This window comes from Mobula hypostoma, chromosome 2 (genome assembly GCF_963921235.1).
Source record: "Mobula hypostoma chromosome 2, sMobHyp1.1, whole genome shotgun sequence".
Taxonomy (NCBI): domain Eukaryota; kingdom Metazoa; phylum Chordata; class Chondrichthyes; order Myliobatiformes; family Myliobatidae; genus Mobula; species Mobula hypostoma.
This window is the reverse complement of record NC_086098.1, coordinates 121,031,604-121,057,079: the sequence shown is the minus strand read 5'-3', so window position 1 is coordinate 121,057,079 and position 25,476 is coordinate 121,031,604. Positions and strand designations below refer to the sequence as shown.

General features: G+C 42.6%; 1 protein-coding gene across 1 annotated transcript in view; it reads left to right on the top strand.

Moving 5' to 3' along the window:
• The window catches only part of LOC134342431 (inactive tyrosine-protein kinase 7-like), a 226,225-nt gene that overhangs the window by 128,288 nt on the left and 72,461 nt on the right, over nt 1-25,476 (top strand). Inside the window, exon 5 of the mRNA XM_063040552.1 lies at nt 4,640-4,787. Coding sequence (XP_062896622.1) covers nt 4,640-4,787 — 148 coding nt within the window. The remainder of the gene's footprint in view (nt 1-4,639; nt 4,788-25,476) is intronic.

Below are 25,476 nucleotides of genomic sequence, written 5' to 3'. Positions count from 1 at the left end.
GCATTCAACACCATCATCCTCTCAGTACTAATCGTCAAGCTTCAAAATCTGCACCTCTGACTGTGGGCTCCCAACAAAGGGAAATACAGAGTGCAGTTTGATAATATCATCTCCTTCTCGCTGGCAAATAACGCAAGTGTGTCTCAAGGATGCGTGCTTAATCCAATGCTGTACTTGCTTTACACTTGTGACTGTGGCCAGACACAGCTCAAACACTATCTATAAAATCAGCAATGACATCTCTGCAGAATCTCTGATGGCAATGCGGTGGTGTACAGGAGTGAGCGAGATCAGCTGGTTGAGTGATGTTGCAACAAAAATCTTACACTCAATATCAACAAGACCAAGGAATTAATTATGGAGTTAGCAAAGAGCGACCAGGAGAACAAACATCAGTCCTTATTCAGGGGTTAGCAATGGAAAAGGTAAGCAGCTTCATGTTCCTGGGCATCAGCATCTCAGAGGATCTATCCTGGGCCCAACATGTTAATGTATCATGAAAGAAGTGCGACTGTATCTTTACTTCAGTTGGAGTTTGAGGAGATTTGAATGTCATCAAAGGGCCTTGGAAATGTTATTGATGTATTGTGGAGAACATTCTGACTGGTCACATCACTATCTGGTATGAAGCTTTCAATGCACAGGATCACAAGAGGTTGCAGACAGTTGTTGATTCAGCCAGTTTCGTCACGGGCACAGTCCTCCTCACCATCTTCAAGAGGCAGTGCCTTAAGAAGGTGGCATCCATCGTTAAAGACCCCAATCATCCAGGACATGATCTCTTCATTTTATTACCATCAGGGAGCAGATACAGAAGGTACACACTTGGCAATTCAGAAACAGCCTCTTCCCCTCAGAACCAGATTTCTGAATTGTCCATGAACTCATAGACACTACTTGTTATTATGTAACATACATCAAAGTTGCTGGTGAACGCAGCAGGCCAAGCAGCATCTATAGGAAGAGGCGCAGTCGACGTTTCAGGCCGAGACCCTTCGTCAGGACTAACTGAAGGAAGAGTGAGTAAGGGATTTGAAAGCTGGAGGGGGAGGGGGAGATGCAAAATGATAGGAGAAGACAGGAGGGGGAGGGATAGAGCCAAGAGCTGGACAGGTGATAGGCAAAAGGGGATACGAGAGGATCATGGGACAGGAGGCCTAGGGAGAAAGACGGGGGGGGGTGACCCAGAGGATGGGCAAGAGGTATATTCAGAGGGACAGAGGGAGAAAAAGGAGAGTGAGAGAAAGAATGTGTGCATAAAAATGAGTAACAGCTGGGGTACGAGGGGGAGGTGGGGCCTAGCGGAAGTTAGAGAAGTCAATGTTCATGCCATCAGGTTGGAGGCTACCCAGACGGAATATAAGGTGTTGTTCCTCCAACCTGAGTGTGGCTTCGTCTTTACAGTAGAGGAGGCCGTGGATAGACATGTCAGAATGGGAATGGGATGTGGAATTAAAATGTGTGGCCACTGGGAGATCCTGCTTTCTCTGGCGGACAGAGTGTAGATGTTCAGCAAAGCGGTCTCCCAGTCTGCGTCGGGTCTCACCAATATATAAAAGGCCACATCGGGAGCACCGGACGCAGTATATCACCCCAGTCGACTCACAGGTGAAGTGATGACTCACAGGTGAAGTGATGCCTCACCTGGAAGGACTGTTTGGGGCCCTGAATGGTGGTAAGGGAGGAAGTGTAAGGGCATGTGTAGCACTTGTTCCGCTTACACGCTCTGTCTGCCAGAGAAAGCAGGATCTCCCAGTGGCCACACATTTTAATTCCACATCCCATTCCCATTCTGACATGTCTATCCACGGCCTCCTCTACTGTAAAGATGAAGCCACACTCAGGTTGGAGGAACAACACCTTATATTCCGTCTGGGTAGCCTCCAACCTGATGGCATGAACATTGACTTCTCTAACTTCCGCTAGGCCCCACCTCCCCCTCGTACCCCAGCTGTTACTCATTTTTATGCACACATTCTTTCTCTCACTCTCCTTTTTCTCCCTCTGTCCCTCTGAATATACCTCTTGCCCATCCTCTGGGTCACCCCCCCCCCCCGTCTTTCTCCCTAGGCCTCCTGTCCCATGATCCTCTCGTATCCCCTATTGCCTATCACCTGTCCAGCTCTCGGCTCTATCCCTCCCCCTCCTGTCTTCTCCTATCATTTTGCATCTCCCCCTCCCCCTCCAGCTTTCAAATCCCTTACTCACTCTTCCTTCAGTTAGTCTTGACGAAGGGTCTCGGCCTGAAACGTCGACTGCGCCTCTTCCTATAGATGCTGCTTGGCCTGCTGCGTTCACCAGCAACTTTGATGTATGTTGCTTGAATTTCCAGCATCTGCAGAATTCCTGTTGTTTACTTGTTATTATGTATTTATTTTGTAATTTTTAGTGATTTTTATGTCTCGCATTGTGCTGCTGCCTCAAAACAACATTTCACAGCATGTGTCAGTGATAATAATTCTGATTATAAGAGGGGAAGATGTGGTGGGATCCTGCTGAAACTGGTAGAAGTGGCAAAGGTTGAAAGATGAGGACCGGGAAAATTCATTAATTACGTTTGGTTGATGATCACTGGATAAAGGAATAGGAAGGTGTGTTTTGATTTTGTGTTACCGTTCTCCTGTGTTACTGGCAGTGATGTATAGGAGATTTGTTTTGATCATCAAATGATGATTGTGCTGTGGTTGTCTGCTGGTTAATGGCTGTCTGCTGGTTAATGTGAACATTCTTGTAAAATTGCATATCCTCCCAATCTCCTCTGGAATTGTTTAGCCAAGTTTATGTTTGAAGCAATTAAAGCTGATATTTTGTGGGCTATTTGTCCTTGTAGCTATTTTATTACTTGAGGTAATCATACTATTGGGAAAAAGTGGTCATAGCAAGATGAGCAAGTTTCAAACAGAAGCTGTCAATATGGTGGCACTATATTCTTTGAAATCCATATGGTAAGAATGAAATTCATTAAATTGAAAAGGAATAGTTAAATATTCTAGAGGAATGTTGGTTCATTTGGTTGTATATTTGTACAGTCAGATGACAATAAACTTAAATTCTAGCACTGCACATAGTTTGTATCATTGTGGTATCGGTGGTTGTACACTGAGGGGAGATAAAGCAGACTGGGTCACACTCAAGTTTAGTGGAATGAGAAATGATCTCATTGAAACGTACAGAATTCTACAGCACTAAAGGTTAGATGCAGGGATAATATTTAATTTTACTAAAATCAGAGGTTTCAGTCTCAAAGAACAGACCCTTCAGGACCAAGCAACTAAGATGAGAAGAAATTTCTGCCTCTGGGGATCAGTAAATCTTTAAACCTCTGGGAAGATCAATAGATTATTGGATATTAAAGCATGTGAACAGTAACGAGTTAGTGCAGGAAAGTGGCATGATCAACCATGTTCTTAATGTATGGCACTGCACACTGGCTGGATGGCCACACTGCTTCTTTTCATCGTATTGGGTAGTGGTGTTTTATTTTTGAGCAGAGCTAAACTACTTGTTGCAACTATACATTTGGTAGAACAAAATCTTAGAATGGTTAGAGCATGGGAGGGAGCAATGAAGCCCACAAACTCTGTGCTGGCTCTGTGTAAGAGCAGTCCATTGAGTCCCAATTCCCTGCTCACCTTCCGCGCGAATTTGCTCCTTTTAGTTAATTTATCCAGGTCTCTTTTGGATGCAACAATTCAATTGGTTTCCAATACTCTCCCTGGTAATGAATCCAATTCTGAACCACGTATGTTTAAGAAACACACAAGTCCTTATCATTTCTGGAAAGAATTGTCTACAGTCGACTTGGGCAATGAGAGGAGTTATTTACTTAAAGACTCCTGTTTCTGCAAAGTTTTCAGGAGAATAAGGTAATTCTTGACTGTGACACATCCTGAGATTGAATAAACAGGAATTTGGTTTTAATGCAGAGGCAGATAAATTCTTGTTTATCAAGAATTTATCTCTGCCTTAAAAATATTCAAAGAATCTGCTTCTATTTCACCTTGAGGAAACTTGTAAGTATGTAGCACAATTTTGCATTGTCTCTCACTTAACTGGATAACCACTAATTTTTAAATAGGTGCCCTAGTTCTATATTTTCTTAAGGAAGCATTCTCTCAACATGCATGTATGTCAAACCTCTCCCAATTTATCTGCTATCGATGTCGTTATCTACCTGTCCTTTGTCTCTTATTAAATGCCCTTATCACATCATCATTTTCTATCTTATAAAAATCTATTTTATCTAGTCTCTCTATATTGTTAAACTTCTCCATTTCATGTATAACTCTGGTGCATTTTCTTTCAAAACTGTTGTGCCTGAAACATCCTATTATTCAGGGTGATGTTTAGCAGCAGCTCTGCATAACAGCAGTTTTGTTCATATTCTACTTGTGCTTAAATTCTGCATCATTTGTTTTAGGACTGAAGAATCTTTCATTGTCTTTACCAGGATCCCTAACTACCCTCATTTGCAGGTGTTGGCATGTATTCTGTGGACCTATCCAGTTCTTAAAGCTAGATAAATCTTTGTGGAAGATCTGTTTTCTGATGATGCAGCTAAGTGAGCTCTAGTCATAGGTGAACCACGTCATTGAACTGTACAAAACAAAACTAAGATTTGCACGTCTTTATTTTGCAGATGCCAGTTTTCCTCAGCCTTTGATCCGACCCCAGGACCAGATTGTCAATAAGAAGGAAGATGCCATGTTTCATTGTCAGTTCACAGCTACACCTCCACCAGTACAGGAATGGTTATTTGATGATACCATCATTCATAACTCATCACGGTATAGTTGTTTGAAGTTTTTGATTTTGAATGTTTGACGTAGGAAAAATGTGAATGATAAGAGTACTATGAAAAGCATGTTGATTTGTAATGATACCTGGACAGCATAAATGACAAGTGCATGCCAGCAGGTAACTTGGTGAAAGCTATAGGCCGTAATTTTTTTTTTTTTAACCATTGCCCACCTTCACATTGTGTAGCACTAAAATAGGCCATTTTGCCCATTAATCCTATATGGTGCTTATGTTCCATACAGGACATTTTTCCAATTCCTTTATCCCTCTAACTAACTTACACTTAAATAAATCTTTACTGTTTGCTTCACCTAGTCCTGTTGTTGCTGTGTTCCTATTCTCAGCACTCTCTGGTGAAGAAATTACTTCTGAATTCTTGATAATATATTGATGGGGTGTAAAGGTATACAACATCCATCATTTTATTATACCTGCATCATTGTCATCATTGTCCTTTCTAAAGCATACTTTCCTGATGGGTATAACCTTGTAATTCTGTTATGATTCTTGTAAATATGTTGCTCATCCCTTCCAGTACTCGGTTCTCCTCGTAATATAGTGGCAGAAATGAAATGGGATATAGTAAATATAGCTGAAGTGATAAAGGCTATATAAGTTTGGGTATGACTTTTCTGATTAGAACTTTGGCCTCTATAATGATTTTTTGTGTTCAGTTTGATTTAATTATGGCTTTATTAATAAGTGCCATAAGTTTTAGCAATTTAGATATTTGTGCTATCTTTTCTTCTTTGCTCCATTACCCTATTTAGATCCTTTTTTCCCTCTAAGTAAATTTCTCACTGAAGTAAATTGCCACTTTACCTGATTTCTTCCAGCCTTTGCAGTCTTCCAACCATGGATACTAATGATTTGGCACGCACAGGACCACTTCGGGCAATGCATTTCCAAGCTTGTTTCTTATGATGCATGTTGTGCAGAAACGTGAAGTTATCTGTTTTAGTCCTAAAAATACAAGTGCAGTACATAGGTTGAGTACCGCTGGATAGTTAGCATGTAACATTGGTGGTGAGGAAAATGCTAGAGTCAGTTATCAAAGATGTGATAACAGCACATTTGGAAAGCGGTGAAATCATCGGACAAAGTCAGCATGGATTTGTGAAAGGAAAATCACGTCTGACGAATCTTATAGAATTTTTTGAGGATGTAACTAGTAGAGTGGATAGGGGAGAACCAGTGGATGTGGTAAATTTGGATTTTCAAAAGGCTTTTGACAAGGTCCCACACAGGAGATTAGTGTGCAAACTTAAAGCACACGGTATTAGGGGTAAGGTATTGATGTGGATAGAGAAATGGTTGGCAAACAGGAAGCAAAGAGTGGGAATAAACAGAACCTTTTCAGAATGGCAGGCAGTGACTAGTGGGGTACTGCAAGGCTCAGTGCTGGGACCCCAGTTGTTTACAATATATATTAATGAATTGGATGAGGGAATTAAATGCAGCATCTCCAAGTTTGCGGATGACACGAAGCTGGGCGGCAGTGTTAGCTGTGAGGAGGATGCTAAGAGGATGCATGGTGACTTGGATAGGTTAGGTGAGTGGGCAAATTCATGGCAGATGCAATTTAATGTGGATAAATGTGAGGTTATCCACTTTGGTGGCAAAAACAGGAAAACAGATTATTATCTGAATGGTGGCCGATTAGGAAAAGGGGAGGTGCAACGAGACCTGGGTGTCTTTATACACCAGTCATTGAAAGTGGGCATGCAGGTACAGCAGGCGGTGAAAAAGGCAAATGGTATGCTAGCATTCATAGCAAGAGGATTCGAGTACAGGAGCAGGGAGGTACTACTGCAGTTGTGCAAGGCCTTGGTGAGACCACACCTGGAGTACTGTGTGCAGTTTTGGTTCCCTAATCTGAGGAAAGACATCCTTGCCACAGAGAGAGTACAAAGAAGGTTCACCAGATTGATTCCTGGGATGGCAGGACTTTCATATGATGAAAGACTGGATCGACTAGGCTTATATTCATTGGAATTTAGAAGATTGAGGGGGGATCTTACTGAAACGTATAAAGTCCTAAAGGGATTGGGCAGGCTAGATGCAGGAAGATTGTTCCCGATGTTGGGGAAGTCCAGAACGAGGGGTCACAGTTTGAGGATAAAGGGGAAGCCTTTTAGGACCGGGATTAGGAAAAATTTCTTCACACAGAGAGTGGTGAATCTGTGGAATTCTCTGCCACAGGAAACAGTTGAGGCCAGTTCATTGGCTATACCTAAGAGGGAGTTAGATATGGCCCTTGTGGCTAAAGGGATCAGGGGGTATGGAGGGAAGGCTGGTACAGGGTTCTGAGTTGGATGATCAGCCATGATCATACTGAATGGTGGTGCAGGCTCGAAGGGCCGAATGGCCTACTCCACCTATTTTCTATGTTTCTATGTACATGCTGCAAATAACGAGAAGGCCATACGGAATCCAATTACAAACAAGAAAAAATCTGCAGATGCTGGAAATCCAAGCAACAGAAACAAAATACTGGAGGAACTCAACTGGCCAGGCAGCATCAATGGAAAAAAGTACAGTCAATGTTTTTGGGCAGAGACCCTTCAGAAGGACCGTCCTGCCAAAGGATCTCAACCCAAAACATCAACTGTCCTTTTTTCTGTAGATGCTGCCTGGCTTGCTGAGTTCCTCCAGTGTTTTGTGTGTGAAGCCAAATGGAATGTAAGGATACAACATTCAATTTGGGTTCCTAATTACTTGGTGCATTTCTATTGCAAAAGGGATCAAGTGTAGATTTAGGGGAAGTCTTGCTGTATTGTTTAAATGACAACACACTTGGAGTACTCCGTACAGTTAAACTCTTAATATTAAAGAAGGATACATTAGCTGTGGGGGCAATTCATTGAAGGTTAACTAAATTGATTCCTGGGAAGTAGTGTTTGTTTTGAAGAATTGTTGATTGTGCCTGGCTTGTATTAAATAAAAATTATATTGACTGACTTGCTAATTTAGTTTTATCCCACCCATCTTTGTTCCATGTCCAGTTGTACCTCTGTTTAACCAAAATCTAGCAATCTCCAGTTTAGATTAGCAACAGACCTGGCATCAGTTGCAATTTACAGGACATGCAGCATTTTTGCTGTCTTTTGCAGGCTGAAATGGGTTTCTATTTTATACTGGAATCAATTATGAAAGGATGGAACTGTGTTTTCCATTTATTAAAATCCTTCAGACCAGATGCTTGTAATCTAGATCATGCCTTAAGATTAGCATTTTTTGGACCAGGGCAAGACAGGTGGAGTAGGTGGGGGTGAAACATAGAACCAGAAGGTCTTTGGTTTTCTGTATACTCCAAGTAAATCTTATTTCTTGGCCCCGTCAACTTCCACCAGTTTTATGTCCACCACAATTTGTTTAAAATTATTTTCCTTCATATTTAATGTTGTCTTCATCTTGCTGCAATCAAACAACATGCCAAATCTGAAGTGACCTTGCTGCCTATGGATATTAGTGATGTAGAGCAGTGTGGCTGATGAAACTGTCTTTTTACAATTGCTGGCTAAATCTATAGAAGTGACCTATTCTTGTTAGAGTCCTTCACTTATCAGAAAGTTAGCATCATCTCAGTCAGTTAAGTGAAAAGGCCTGTTCTGAGATGGGGAAAATTTACTGTGATAAGAGACTTCTCTTATTCAGATACATCAGTCTCAAAGCACTTTCAAGTAAGATTTGGAGCATTGAACTGTTGCAAAGAAAGAATGTTGTGTTGTAGCTGTGCTAAGCATGGTTAGACAGCTCTTGGAATATTGTGTACTGTTCAAGTTGCCACCTGAAAGGAAGAACGTGGCAGCAGTATAGACAATAATGCTCAAGGATGTTGCCTGGAAAAAAAATGGCCGCAGTTGCAAGGAGAAATTATGTAACATGGGTTAGTCTCCATTGGGACACTAGAGCCTGAGTGGTGACCTGACAGAGGTTTACAAAATTGAGGCGGGATAGATAGAATCTTTTGTCTAGGGCAGAGGAGTTTTGTGCTAGAGGACACCAGTTTAAGATGAGAAGAAAGAAATTTAAAGGAGATCCAAGGGTTAAGTTTTTTGCAGATAAAGGGTAGTGGTTATCTGGAATGAGCTGCTAGACAACATAGAGGAGGTAGAGGGAGATACAATCGCAACATTTGAAAGATGCTTGACAGATACTTGGATAGGAAAGGTGCAGCCCTAACACAGTTAAATGGTATTATTTTAGATAGACATCACAGTTTGCATGAGCAAAGTGGGCCAAAAGCGTCTGTTTCTGTGCTGTACAATTCTATGAAAGGTAGGAGCCTGGATGTAGAATGTTCAGCTTGAAATGTTGTGGAAACAGATTCGAATGGCTTTGAAAATTAAGTTGAATAAATACTTGAATTCACGTTATAAAAAAGGGTGAGGAAATGGAATTAAATGCCCAGCTCTTAAAAGGGTGGGAGCAATTGGCAAAAAGCTTCTTTTTGAAGTGTGACACTAATTACAAATAACCCTCTTTTATCCCCGTGATTGAGTTGGATAACAATATGGAGTCATCCAGTAGGAAGTGGTTGATCACAGAGTTTGTCCTCGGGAGCTTGTGCCTTTGGAACTCGGTCTAGAAGCAAACCCCTTACTTGCACCTGGGGAAAAAGGCCATGCTTGCAAAACAAATGCAAAATAATTCAGACTTCTTTTCTACCAAATTGCTCAAGTATAGGAGATACTAAGTTGTCTGAGGAATTGTCATTTATTTTAGCCTGTGCCTATGGTCAGTACCTGAATACGCTGTGTCAGTAATGTCATAAAATTATTGAACATACACTCAGTGGACACTTTATTAGGTACCCGCTGAACACTGCTTGTTGACGAAAATATCTAATCAGCCAATCACGTGGTAGCAACTCAGTGTTAAAAACATACATGCATGGTCAAGAAGTTCGGTTCTTGTTCAGACCAAATATCAGAATGGGAAGAAATGTGATTTAAGTTCCTTTGACCATCGAATAATTGTTGGTGCCAGACAGGTGATTTGAGTATCTCAGAAACTGCTGATCTGCGATTTTCATGGATAGCAGTCTCTAGAGTTTACAGAAAATGGTAAGGAAAGCAAAAAAAACAAAGTGAGTGGCAGCTCAGTAGGCAAAAAAGCTTTGTTAATGGGAGATGTCAGAGAAGAATGACCAGACTCATTCAAGCTGACGGGGAGGTGACAATAATTCAAATAACCACACGTTACAACAATGGTGTGCAGAAGAGCATCCCTGAATACACAACATGTCAAACCTTGAAGTGGATGGGCTGCAGCAGCAGAAGACCACAAACAAACTCAATGGCCACTTTATTAAGTACAGGAGGTACCTAATAAAGTGGCACTGAGTGTCTATTAATACTGTCTAAAATTGATACAATTAAGAGGTTTGTGTTTTAACCTCTGAGATGACAAAGTTAGTGCAATATTGATTTTTCTTTCCACTAAGTTTATTAGCCATTGTGTAAAGATAGTTTTGTGGTGTGTGGTCATGCACTGTTGTAGAAAGAATAAATGTGTGGACTGGTTTTTAAATAGCAAATTCAAAAATCGGAGGTGATGGGGACTTGGATTTCCTAGTGTAGGATTCCCTAAAGATTAACTTACAGGTTGAGTTGGTGGTGAGGAAGGCAAATGCAATGTTAGCATTCATTTCAAGAGGACTAGAAGATAAAAGCAATGATGTAAAACTGAGACTTTATAAGGCATTGGTCAGGTAGAATTTGGAGTATGGTGAGCAGTTCTGAACACCTTATCTGAGAAAAGATGTGCTGGCATTGGAGAGGGTCCAGAAGGGGTTCACGAGAATGGTCCCGGGAATGAAAGGGTCAATGTGTGTAGTGTATTTCATAGTTTTGGGCCTGTACTCACTGGCCTCTAGAAGAATGGGTGTGAGGGGGTATATAATTAAAACCTATCGAATATTGAAAGGCCTAGATGAGGTGGACGTGGAGGGAATGTTTCCAATAGTGGGGCAGTCTCGGAACAGAAGGCACAGCCTCAGAATGCAAGGACATCACTTTAGAACAGAGATGAGGAGGAATTTCTTGAGCCATGTCTTGTACGTTTTCGTCCAAATTACTTGTCTATGCTTATTCTTCCTTATCAGAGTTTATTGATTTAACCATCCACTTAGTGAACATGGTAGGACAGATGGGCAGAAGTATTTATTTCAACGCAAGTAAGACAGATAAACTTAGAGCCTAAGTTCATCAAAGAAACTTGGTTGAGACCGAGGAAGGAATAGCAGCTCAACATTCCAGGATTTGGATGTTTCAGAGGTGGTATAAGGGATGTAAAAGAGATGACAGAATGGAATTGCACTACCAGTCAGGTTGCACTAAATGAAGATAAGTTGTAAGGATAAACACAGAGCCTACAAAAGGATACAGAGAAAATGTGATGTTACCCACTTTGGAAGAATGAAAAATGTTATTTAAATATAGAGCGAAATGTTGTGTATGAAGGAATCTGGGAGCCAAGTACATGAAACAAAGTCAGCATGTACTAAGTAATCAGGGAATTTGAGCGAATGTTTGCCTTTATTTCGAAGAATTTGGGATGCAATTGAGACACTTTGCTGAAGTTTTACAGGGAGCTGCTGAAACCATACTGTAATACAGATTTGGCCTCCGTATTTAAGGAAGTGTTGGAAGAAGGTTCAGCAGGTGTTGATCCGTGGAATGAAGTAGTTTCATGAGCATCAGCTCACTGTTTTGCTCTTTTTTTTTGCACAACTTATTTGTAGTTTATTTGTTGTAACTTGTAGTAACTTTTTAAGTCTAGCACTGTTGTCACAAAACAAAAAAACTTCATGACTATGTTCAGTGATAATAAATCTATTCTGGATCGGATTCTTATTCTGAAATGTATGTGATCTAAGAAGGATTGGCAAGGTGGATTCCACCCCCCCCACAAAGGGCATTTAAACCTTGAGAGAGTTCAAATTCCATACCTCATGAGAACTTCAGAGGTTGAGTCGTCAAGACTGACATAGATTTAGATTTTTTTTAGATTATGAGGACACGCAGTCCTCTTTTATTGTCGTTTAGTAATGCATGCTTTAAGAAATGATACAATATTCCTCCTGTGTGATATCACAGAAACACAGGACAGACCAAGACTGGAAAAACTGACAAAAACCACATAATTATAACATAGTTACAACAGTGCAAGCAATACCGTAACTTGATGAAGAACAGGCCATGAGCACGGCAAAAAGTTCAAAGTCTCTGGAAAGTCCCACATCTCACGCAGACGGGAGAAGGAAGAAAGCTCCCTGCCGTACTGGACCACAGTCCGACTCTGAGTCGTCCGAAAACTTCAAGCTCCATCCAGCCCTCCAACACCGAGCACCTTCTCTGCTGAACACCCCGGTCGCCAGCAGCAGGCAAAGCCGAGGATTTTGGGGCCTTCCCTCCGGAGATTCTCGATCGCACAGTAGCAGCGGCGGCGAACCAGGCATTTCAGAAGTTACTCCAGATGTTCCTCTGTGCTCTCACGGCTGTCTCCATCAAACCAGAATTGTGCACGGTACCCTATTTAACAAATACGATATCATTTCACCGGAGAGGCTAGGCGCGCTGCGTCACACCGCTATCTTCTCCTCCCGCCAAGATTTAACCTACAAAGGAGACAGGGACACAAGGAAGTTGCGTTGAGACCAGAATTGAATCAGCAATGATCTATTTACTGCATGACTTATCAGCCTTGGGGACAATTAGTTTTCTTTTTCTTTATCTTAAACCTCTGAAATTAAGTTTGAAGACATAAATTCTGAGGCAAGACTTCCACTGAACCAAGGCTGACATCTAGTGGAAAGTAGCCTTTATATGTTGTGATAGGGTGTGCTGGTGGATGAACATGTGCCATTATGATCCTGAGCGAATGTACATAATCTCAGTCCTCAAATTGATCCTTTTCCAAGGAAGTACAGTAGTTATCAATACATGTGTACATGCAAGGACGAATAGAGCAACTTCAATAAAGTTTTCTCACTTGACACTTTATACTGTGTGTTTTTGACAGTGACTCTGCAATAAATCTGGAATTCCTGCATTTCTTCTTCCCAAGTTAGCATTGATTTTTGAAATGGAGATTGTAATGTGGGAAAGCAGCAATTGCTCCTATTCGCCCCAGGTTGCTAATCCTGCTTTGATGTTTGTCTGCCATTTTCCTCTTCAATTATAGTTAATTGCTGAAATCTTTTTCAAATGTAAATATCCTCTGTCCCCGAATTTAACATTCAATCAGTGTCAGAAGTCAAGCTGTGAGGTGATTTTACGTTCTTGCTTGTCACACTGCAGAATAGAAATACCACAAAGCTTTTTGTGTTTGTATCATACGCCTGGACATCTGATCCCTGAGATGAGCCGCAGAAATGATTTGGATGAAAAGAGCTTGGTTCATTGTTTTGGGATTAATGTTTGAATGCTGCATTAGTGCAGGAGGACTTGGCTTTTGGAATTAGCAGCAATGTCAACAAACCATAGTCAGCATCTTGCAAGCATCCAGTTACACTCAGTCAGAACTGAAGACTCGCCACGTTACTCATATGCCTGACACCAACCTCCCACAGTACAGGTTTCCCCCGCCATCCAAAGGTAGAGCGTTCCTATGAAACGGTTTGTAAGCCGGAATGTCGTAAAGTGAAGAAGCAATTACCATTTATTTATATGGGAAAAATTTGTGAGCGTTCACAGACCCAAAAATAACCTACCAAATCATGCCAAATAACACATAAAACCTAAAATAACAGTAACATATAGTAAAAGCAGGAATGATATGATAAATACACAGCCTGTATAAAGTAGAAATACTTTTCTACAATCATTGCCTGCACTGTTCTCTGTAGCAAAAATCTCACGCAAGCGCTGTTGGCAAAAGCACTCTCTCCAGTAACCTTTAAGCTATGAAGCTGCCAAATCTTAGCAAATAATGCGTAAAAATACACAGCCGATATAAAGTAGAAATAATGTATGTACAGTGTAGTATCACTTACCGGAATTAGGGAGACAGCGCCGAGCACACTGATGATGGTGTGTTCGGCTGAGTTGTCGGAGGTTGAGGTGGTGCAGTGGCCCCCACCCTTTGGGCCGCGCGTGAAGCATGCAGGGGTACAGCGGTAGCCGGGAGGTACGCAGCACATCTTTAAGAAAAAACCGAAATAAACAAGCTAATTAATTAGGTGCCACCCGGCACGTAATTGTCAGCTCACATCAGAGGTGATTGCCAATTGCATCGCCTCCGATCTGGGCCGACAACTACGTGCCGGATGGCACCTAATTAATTAGCATGTTTATTTCGGCTTCTTTCTTAAAGATGTGCTGTGTGCCTCCCGGCTACCGCTGCATTCTCTGCGAATCGGAATCTGTCCGAGGCCCGGGGGTTGGAGTGTTGGGATACTGGGGTGTTGTCTGTTTCCATTAGGGCAGGAAGCTCATCTTCTCCTATGACTGCCCGTCTCGATGTCGAAGGTCGAGGTTCGTCGTCTGCTGTGGCTGATGTGGAAGGCTTGCTTGACTGTGGAGCCTCGTGCATTTTTCTATCATACAGTTCTTTGTAAGCACTCAAACCATCTTGCACATATCCCCTAAACCGACGTACCCTTTCAAAATTAAAGTCATACTTTACCATTGCAGCGAAAATCTCGCAGTTGCTTCATGTTCAGTTGCTGGACAGCTTCACTTTTGGTCTGTTCGCTACTGCATTCCATTTTGATTGTTATCCTTTCCTCTTCCAATTGCATCAGCTCTTCATCTATCAGTTCTTGGTCATGGGATGCCAAAACCTCTTCAACATCATCTTCGTCAACTTCCACAAGTCAAACTCACTTTGTCCTTACTTTGTTCACCACAATCGAAACGCTTAACTATGTCTAGTTTTACACTAAGTGTAACACCCTTATGAGCTCTTTTAGGCTTTTCCGATACCTTAGAACTCATCTTGCTAATGGGTGTTCACAGGCACGTGTTTAAGTAATGCCGGCTAGAATGCAATTCCGAATCCGGGGGAGGAGCGGCTGCTCGGGGCGCGCGCTGTTTTTTTTTCACACGCTACTTTTCCCCGCACGCTGCCTTTTTTCGTAACAGTGAAAACACCTTTTGTTAGCAAAAACAGGGTACGAAGTAGGTCTTTCATGACAGTGAGGTTTCGTAAAGCAAATATTCGAAAAGCGGGGGACACCTGTAAATGCTTTTCGCTGAGCAGCAGTCCCAACAAAAGATTAGCAATGAAGGCTTCAAGGGTGTTCTCAAGCTATCTTAAATGTATTATTCCCCATATGATGGGATTTCCTTGGATTCGCAGACCTGTGCCTGCTCAAAATGGCAAAGGGGCATCTGGACAGTGAATGTGCACACATCAGGATGTTTGTTTTGCATTGACTGCAGTTTGGCATTCAGTAATATCATCCACTCTAAACTAACCAATAAACTTCAAAAGCTAGGCCTCTGCACCGCCTTGTGCAACTGGATCCTCTGTTTGATCACTTGCAGACAGCAGTTGGTTCAGACTGGCAACAACATCTCCACAATCACCATCAGCACAGGTACACCACAATGCTGTCTGTTAACTCCTGCTCTACTCGCTTTATGTGCATGTCTGTTAGGCCAAGCACAGCTCCAATGCCATATTTAAAATTTGTTGATGACATTATTGTTAGCCAAGTTCAAGGTGGTGACGAGTCAGCATTCAGGAGGGGGGCTGAAAATCTGGCTGAGTGGTGCCATAATAACAACCTCTCATTCAACATCTGCGAGACTAAGGAACTGATTATTAACTTCAGGATGAGGAAAATGGAGGTCCATGAGTCAGTCCTCATCAGAGGATCAGAGATGGGAAGGGTCAACATCTTTAAATCATTTGAGAGAATCTGTCCTGGGTCCCACACGCAAGTGCCATTATGAAGAAAGCACGGCAGCACCTTTAATTTTTTATAGGTTTGCAAACATTTTTCATGTCATCTAAATCTATAAATTTGTGGTGGAGAGTATATTGACTGGTTGTATCATGGCCTGGTATGGAAACACCGATGCCTTTGAATGGAAAAGCCTGCAAACAGTAGTGTATACAGCTTGGACCTTCGTGGGTAAAACCCACTCACCACTGAGTGCATCTACATGGAATGCTGTTGTAGGAAAGCAGCAACCATCATTAAGGATCCCCACCATCCAGACCATGCTCATTTCTCGCTGTTACCATCAGGACGAAGGTACTGGAGCCCCAGGACTCGCCCCAGCAGGTTCAGGAACAGTTATTACCCCTCAATCATCGGGCCTCTTAGCCAGAGGAGATAACTTTATCGAATTTCACTCATCCCCTCACTGAACTGTTCCCACGACCTAAGGAATCTTCATCTTATTTTCTTGATATTTATTGCTTATTATTTTTTTTTTCTTTTTGTATTTGCATGGTCTGTTGTCTTTTGCATATTTGTTATCTGTCTCTAATGGTGAGGGTGGTCTTTTATTGATTTGATTTGTTTCTTGTATTTATTGTTGATGCCTGCAAGAAAATGTATCTCATGATAGTATATGGTGACTGACATGTGTACTTGGATTATAAAATGAACTTCAAACTTTGAATTAAAAATCTAAAGCCCCTTCTGAAGTTTCTGAAGGGCCAAGATGGTGCCAGTGAACCACAACGAAGTTCTGTGGGCTACGGACAATACTTCTAAGCATACCTCTTAAATTACTCTCACTGCAATCTGCAGCACGTAATTTCCCTTCAAGCAATGTACTTTTAAATAAGCTTAATGATCTACAGATTTCATGATCTTCTGAAGGACTTGACGGATGAAGGTTCATCTCTATAGCCGGAAACAAGGCCCGGGGGTGGGTGCGAGACTCCAAGCCAGGCTGAAAAAAAGAGGAATGAGTCCCCCTTTTCCAGCACCTTGTTAGCAAATGTGTAGTCGGTGGCAAACAAAATTGAGAACTTGGGCAAGATTGCGGTATCGGAGGGAAATGAGAAATGTTCTTTGAGTGAGATGTGCTTTTCTCGCAGCACACCAGATATAGCGATTAGATCCAAAGACTTCTCAATTTACAGAATAAACCAAACCCTAACCCAATGCATTTCAAATTATAATCAGGGACTTTCTCCAGGCTTGTTTGAGGAAAACCCTGCCCAATTACCATCAGCATCAATGTTGTCATTTAAAGTTAAATTGGACAGCTATATGGACAGGAAAGGAATGGAGGGTTATGGGCTGAGTGCAGGTCAGTGGGACTAGGTGAGAGCAAGCGTTTGGCATGGACTGGAAGGGCTGAGACGGCCTGTGCTGTAATGGTTATATGGTTATATAACTTGAGCACCAGAGGTCCCAACACACTAGACTGCTGTTTTACGAACTTAAGGATTGCCTACTGTTTTATGCCCAGACTACATTACTTGGCTGTCCTATCTGCATATAGGCAGAGGCTAAAGAGCAAATACAGTCAGCGCTCCTTATCCGTGAGTTCTGCATGTGCGAATTCAACCAACCGCGAATACTTTATACTTCATACTTTATTGTCACCAAAGAAGTGATACTAGAACATACAATCATCACAGCGATATTTGATTCTGCGCTTCCTGCTCCCTGGATTACAAATTGATAGTAAATATTAAAAATTTAAATTATAAGTCATAAATAGAAAATAGAAAAATGGAAAGTAAGGTAGTGCAAAAAAAACCGAGAGGCAGGTCCGGATATTTGGAGGGTACGGCCCAGATCCGGGTCAGGATCTGTTCAGCAGTCTTATCACAGTTGGAAAGAAGCTGTTCCCAAATCTGGCCGTACGAGTCTTCAAGCTCCTGAGCCTTCTGCTGGAGGGAAGAGGGACGAAAAGTGTGTTGGCTGGGTGGGTCGTGTCCCTGATTATCCTGGCAGCACTGCTCCGACAGCGTGTGGTGCAAAGTGAGTCCAAGGACAGAAGATTGGTTTGTGTGATGTGTTGTACCATGTTCACGATCTTCTGCAGCTTCTTCTGGTCTTGGACAGGACAAATTACATACCAGGTTATGATGCACCCTAGAAGAATGCTTTCTATGGTGCATCTATAAAAATTAGTGAGGGTTTTAGGGGACAGGCCAAATTTCTCTAGTTTTCTCAGGAAATAAAGATGCTGGTGGGCCGCCTTGGCAGTGGACTCTGCTTGGTTGGACCAAGTCAGGTCATTTGTGATATTGACCCTGAGGAACTTAAAGCTTTTGAACTGTTCCACTTGTACACCACTGATGTAAGTTGGGTCGTGCAGTCTGCTACTCCTTCTGAAGTCAACAACCAATTCCTTCATCTTGCTGACGTTGAGGGATAGGTTATTGTCTTTGCACCATGCCACCAGGTTCTTAATTTCCTGTCTTTACTCAAACTCATCATTACCCAAGATACGGCCTACAATTGTTTTGTCATCAGCAAACTTGTATATTGAGTTCAATGGAAACTTAGCTACACAATCATGGGTGTACAGTGAGTACAGTAGGGGGCTGAGTACACAGCCTTGTGGGGCACTGGTGTTCAGTGATTGTAGAGGAGAGCTTGTCCCCTATTTTTACAGCCTGGGTCCTGTCTGTGAGGAAGTTGAAGATCCAGCTGCAGATCTGAGTGCTAAGGCCCAGGTTCCAGAGCTTGGGAATCAGTTTATTTGGAATGATGGTATTAAAGGCAGAGCTGTAGTCAATGAAAAGGAGCCTTATGTATGCATCTTTATTCTCCAGGTGTTCTAAGGAGGGATGTAGGGCCAGAGAGATGGCATCTGCTGTTGACCTGTTGCTCCAGTAGGCGAATTGCAAAGTGTCGAGGTTGACCGGTAGGCTGTGGTTGATGTGTGCCATAACCAATTGCTCGAGGCACTTCATAGCAATTGATGTCAGAGCCACAGGTCGATAGTCATTCAGGTATGCCACCTTGCTCTTCTTCGGCACTGGGATTATTGTTGCCTTCTTAAAACACGAGGGGATCTTAGACTGATGCAAGGAGCAGTTGAAGATATCAGCAAACACTCCAGCTAGCTCGCTTGCACAGGCCCGGAGAACCCATCCCGGGACGCCATCTGGGCCCATCGCCTTCCTTGGATTTATCTTCAGGAAGACCCTTCTAAAGTCCTCCTCGATGATGATGAATCTCGATGCCACCAGGTCTGGTTCATCCACAGGGAGCGGGACGCTCCCCTTCTGTTCGAACCTTGCATAGAATACATTAAGTTCATCAGGAAGAGAAGTGCCACAGTTATTGATATTCCCAGCCTTTTCTTTGCGCCCAGTGATCTCATTTAGACCCTGCCATAGTCTGCTGGCATCCCTCTGGTTAGCCTGGGCTTCCAACTTGACTCAATATTGCCTCTTGGCACCCTTAATGGCTTTCCGGAGTTCACGCCTGGATTCCGTGTAGTGACTGGTATCCCCGGACCTCAAAGCCGTAGCTCTTGCCTTCAAAAGGGACTTGACCTCATAATTCATCCAAGGTTTCCGGTTAGGGAATACCCGGATCGTCTTGCGAGATGCACAGTTCTCCTTGCATTTCCAGACAAAGTCAGTGACAGCTGAGGCATACTCATCGAGGTTAGCTGCCGAGTCCTTGAATACCAACCAGTCCACCGATTCAAAGCAGTCACGGAGGACCTCATCCGTTTCCTTCGTCCAACGCGACACTACTTCTGACACCATGACCTCCTGCTTCAGTTTCTGTTTGTAAGCCGGGAGGAGGAGTACGGCCTGATGGTCGGATTTTCCAAAGTGAGGTCATGGGATGGAACGGTAGGTATCCTTGACTGCTGTGTAGCAGTGGTCAGGTATATTTGGGCCTCTAGTGGGGCAGGAGACATGTTGGTATAACTTTGGCAGTGCCTTTCTGAGGTTGGCCTCGTTAAAGTCCCCGGCTGTAATGAGCAAAGCCTCCGGATACCTGGTCTCAAGTTCACTGATGTTGGCATAGAGTATGTTCAGAGCACACTCCACGTCCGCTTGGGGGCGAATGCAGACTGCTGTCAGTATGATCGAGGTGAATTCCTGTGGCAGATAGAATCGAGAAAACCCGGAAGTGCCCTTCCAGCACTTGTTGTTCGAACATGTACAGACTTTTTTTCTTGTTATTATTCCCTAAACAATGCAGTATAACAACTACTTTACATAGCATTTACTCTGTATTAGGTATTATAAGTAACCTAGAGATGATTTAAAGTATATGGAAGGATGTGCATAGGTTATCGTGGATCGGGATCAAAAAAAAACGGAAGTTATCTTACTAAGTAAGTTGGAACAGGTACATCCAGTATTATTTAGCGTCAGTTAGTCAAACATTTGTCTTAGTATATAGTATATATTTTACCTTTCTATGCATATAAAACACTTAAGAAACGTATGTTTCAGCGCCAGGCTCAGGAATGGAAATTCCCGAATTCGATCCAGTGACAGACCGCTCCTGAGCGCTCTCCATCCCGGCCAGGTTGATGTGAAGAATCAAAAACTCAAAACCCAATAATTAAACCACTGCATTGCTTAAAAAATAATTGTAGCTTTAATCGGGGCAGGGCTTTTCTGTAGCCTAACAGTTTTCCAATGACCGATGGTGTTTCACCTCTTTTCAATCGTTTTATTATTTCTACTTTATTTTAAATCGCGATTGTGATTATTTTCGTGAACAAAAACACTGCTGATTCAGAGTTCCACTGCCGGGTCCTAATGTCCACTGCATTGAGACCAGTTAAATAAGGTCCGGGGTTCTGCTGGGTCCTGGGGTCCTGAGGTCCACCGCATTTAGACAGGTTGAATAAGGGACTTGAGCATCTGTGTTTTTTGGTATCCGCGAGGGGTCTCGGAACCAATCCCTCTGAGATCCGTGGATAAGGAGGGCCGACTGTAGCTCTAGAGATTAGCACAACAAAGAGGCGGCCGCATGAGACAAAGAGTGACTATGGGAATGCCTTGAATTGGTTGACTGGGCTGTGTTCAAGGACTTGTCTGTGGATCTGAATGAATACAGCATGGCTATCACAGACTTTATTAAAACAGTTGTAGATGAGTGTGTCCCCACAAAATCATTCAGTGTATTCCCCAAACAGAAGTACTGGATGAACCATGAAATCTGCAACCTGCTGAGGGTCAGATCAGAGACATTCTGGTCTGGTGACCAAGAAAGTTACTAGAGATTCAGATACAATCTCTGAATAGCCATATCACAGGTTAAGTGGCAATTCTGGACTAAACTTGAATCAATAAAGGATGCTCAACAGTTGTGGTAGGGCTTGAATACTATCACCACCTATAAAATTAAACCAAGCAACATAGGTGACAACAGGGCTTCGCTTCCAGATGAGCTCAATGCCTTCTGTGCTTGCTTTTACTGTCAAACATGGAAGAATGTTCAAGAGCTCCCAATGATCCTGTGATTTCAGTCTGAAGCCAACATGCCAACAGCCTTCAGGAGGGTGAACCCATGGTATGCATCTAGTCTGGTTGGGTACTTGGCCAAGTACTAAAAAATCTGTGTTGATCAACTGGCTGGAGTGTTCACCGAGATCTTTAACCTCTCGCTTCTACTGTCTGAGGTACCCACCTACTTCAAGCAGGGTTCGATTATACCGGTGCCAAAGAAAAATGCGATAATGTACCTCAATGACTATTGTCCAGTAACACTTACATCCACAGTGATGAAATGTTTTGAGAGGTTGGTGATGAAGTTTACCAACTCCTGCCTGAGAAGTGATTTGGTAGGCAAATTGGTGCAGACCTAGAGCAACAGGACCACAGTAGATGCCATCTCATTGGCTCTTCACTCAACCCTGGAACATCTGGACAGCAAAGATGCACACACCAGGATGCACTTTATTGACTACAGCTCAGCATTCAGTACCATTGTTCCCTCAAAATTAATCAATAAGCTTCAAGACCTTGGTCTCGTACCTCATGCAATTGGATTCCCAGTCATTTCGGATTGGCATCTCAAGATCTCCATCCTATATTATGATTATATATCAGAAACATAGAAAATGTGCAACACGTTACAGACCCTTCGGCCCACAATGTTGTGCCAACCATGTAACTTACTCTAGAAGCTGCCAAGAATTCCCCTACTGCATAGCCCTCTATTTTTCCAAGCTCTAAGTACCTATCTGAGTCTCTTAAAAGACCCCACTGTATCTGCCTCTACCACCGTCGTTGGCAGTGCATTCCATGCACCCTCCACTCTTGTGTGAAAACTGGCCTCTGATGTCCCACTTGTACCTATTTCCAAGCACCTTAAAGCTATGCCCCCTTGTGTTAGCCATTTCAAGAGCTCCCACAGCCCTGGAAAAAAGTGTCTGTCTATCCACACGATCAGTGCCACTCATCTTATACACCTCTATAGGTCACTTCTCATCTTCCGTCGCTCCAAGGAGAAAAGGCCAAGTTCACTCAACCCATTCTCATAAGGCATGCCCTCCAATCCAGGCAACATCCTTGTAAATTTCCTCTGCACTCTCTCTATAGTATCCACGTCCTTCCTGTAGTGAGGTGACCAGAACCGAACACAGTATTATTTGCTCCTTTTTGTATTTGCAGTTTGTTGTCTTTTGCACATAGGTTGAGCGTCCAAGTTGGTGCAAATTTCATTGATTCTATTATGGTTATTGTTGTATTAAGGATTTATATAGCATGCCCACAAGAAAATTAATCTGAGGGTTGTATATGCTGACATATGTTCTTTGATAATAAATTTACTTTGAACTTCGATGTTTGCTGAAGCCCAGCGCATATGATTTTAAGAAGTTTATCTTCATCTTTACCTGCCACCCCAACAATTACTTCCTGTCCAACTTACGGACAAGTCCTGCCTTGATACCATCAGCCACCCTAGAGTTTACAGATCCAGAATCCTCAGTTTGAAATGAATACCTCTGGGCTTTTATACTATAAATCAATGTGAAATTTGAAGCATTCTCATTGCCCTAAAAATGTGTTGATTTAGCGTAAACTTGTTTTTACATTTCTAGGAAATGTCTGGTGCATTTCTTAAAGAGGCACTGAAAATGATGCCTTTGGTCAGTTATTCACCTTAGTTTAAAGAAGTTCACACCTCATAAGCCTTTCAGGTTTGGTTCTTTGAGGCTGTGTCTTTCAAGAGATGTTGCTGAAGATTTTTGTCTTACCACAGCCTTGCTAATAGAGATGAAAAAAGACCCACAGGAAACCCTGCTGCTTTGATCTCAGTGAAAGGAAAGAAACAAAAAGCAGTGACCACAAAACGATTGCTACACTTTGTACTTCAACAGGATGTTGAATATATATGTGAATTTCACTGTCCACTGTAGAATTTCTTCCCATACATGGGAGGCTGTTAGAGCAATTCCAATTAACCCCTCTACTTTCTGAAGTCATGTATCTTTCTCTTTTCAGTGTTCAACCACATGCCATTATTAGCTATATTTGATTTACTTTTGGAATATGGACAGGGATTTAATCCTTCTGCGTGGGTATCACTGAGATCAGTGTTAAGACCCATTTATTGTCCATATATAATAATGTTTTAATGAGGGAATTAAGTATAATATCTCCAAGTTTCTAAACAGTACAAAGCTGGTTGGGAAAATGAGCTCAGATGAGGATTTAGAGTTTCCTGAAGGATTTGGTTATGTTTATGTGGAAAAATGCTTGAAGGATGCAGTATATTGGTTCTTGACAAAGTTATCCACTTTGGAGAACTTTATTATCTGAGTGATGAGAAATTCGAATCTTGAGAAGCAGTGCAAGGAGACGTGTGATTCTTGGTGCACCAGGCAATGAAAGGGAGTGTGGGGGTGCAGCAGGCAGTTAAGACAAATGGTATGCTGGCCTTCATGGAAAGGGCTTTGGGTGTGGGAACAGGCAAAGCTTGATGTAGTTGTCCAGGGGCTTAGTGAGATTGCATCAGTGGTGTGCGCTTTGGTCTGCTCGTCTGAGTAAGAATGCTCATTCTGTGAAGGGAACTAAACTGAAACCTGGGATTGCAGGTCTGGGATATGAAGAGAGATTCGGGCAAGCAGGCTTGCATTTCCTGGAACATAAAACATTACAGCACAGCTCTGGCCCTTCGTCCTTAATGTTGTACCAACTTTTTAACCAACTCTAGGGTCAATCTAACCCTTCCCTCCTGCATGGACCTTCATTGTTCTATTATCCTTGTGCTTATACAAGTTTCTTTAAATGCCCGTAATGTATCTGTCTCCACCACCACCTCTGGCAAGGCATTCCACACCCTCACTTTTTTTAAAAAAAGCAGTCTGACATCTCCCTGTGCTTTTCTACAATCACCTTAATGTTATGCCCCCTGGTATCAGCCATTTCCTCTCGGGGTGGGGGTGGGGCTGGGGTAATCTCTGGCTATTCACTGTAACTATTCCTTCTATTATTATGTCCACCTTTATCTTCCTCTCCTCTCCAGAGAAAAGGCCCTAGCTCGCTCAGCCTATCCTCATAAGCCATGGTCTCTAATCTAGGCCAATGATGGAACTGTCTGAATCCACAATCCTCTGCAGCCTCTTGCGATCATGTGCATTGGGCCTCCATCCCAGGCAGTGATGCAACCAGTGAGCATGGTCTCCATAAGGTATAGGAGCAGAATTAGGCCCATCGAGTCCGCTCCGCCATTTCATCATGGCTGATCGGATTTTTCTCTTGGCTCCAATCTCCTACCTTCTTCTGATATCCCTTCGTGCCCTGACCAATCAAGAACCTGTCAATCTCTGCCTTAGGTATACGTAAAGACTTGGCCTCCAAAGCTGCCTGTGGCAAAGAATTTTACAGATTCACCACTCTGTAGCTAAAGGAATGCTTCCTCATCTCCATTCTAAAAGGATGCCCTTCTACTCTGAAGCTGTGTTCACTAGTCTTGGCATCTCCCTCCACAGGAAACATCCTTTCCACATCCACTCTATCAAGGCCTTTCACCATTCAATAGCTTCAATTAGGTCATCCCCTCATTCTTCTGAATTCCAGCAAATACAGGCCCAGAGCCATCAAATGCTCTTCGTATGACAAGGCATTCAATTCTGAAATCATTTTTGTGAACCTCCTTTGAGCCCTTTCTAATTTCAGCACATCCTTTCTAAGATAAGGGGCTGAAAACTGCTCTCAGTACTCCAAGTGAGGCCTCACCAGTCTTTTATAAAGTCTAAACATTACATCCTTGTTTTTATATTCTGGTCCTCTTGAAATGAATGCTAATATTGCATTTGCCTTCCACACCACAGACTCAACCTGCAAATTAACCTTTAGGGAATCCTGTGCAAGGTCTCCCAAGTCCCTTTGCACTTCAGTTTTTTGTATTTTCTCTCCATTTAGAAAATAGTCAATTCTTTAATTCTACCAAAGTGCATGACCATACACTTCCTGACACTGTATTCCATCTGCCGTTACTTTGCCTATTCTCCTAATCTGCGTAAGTCCTTCTTTAGCTTCTCTACTTCCTCAACTACCTTGCCCTCCACCTATCTTCATATCAGTACTGTATAGCCTACAGTATAATAAGGGACTACTTTATGCTTTAGTAACACGTCATTGAATGCACTATTAGGCGCATATTGAGCATGCGCTATTAGGCGCGTATTGATCTGTACATGTGTGTCGAGCTTGGATTCTGCCAGTAAAGAACCATGAAACGTAGCTCCCGTCTCCGGCGTTTTTATTAATAGCATTGTTGTGTAACCAGGCCACATACACAACAACATCGTTTGC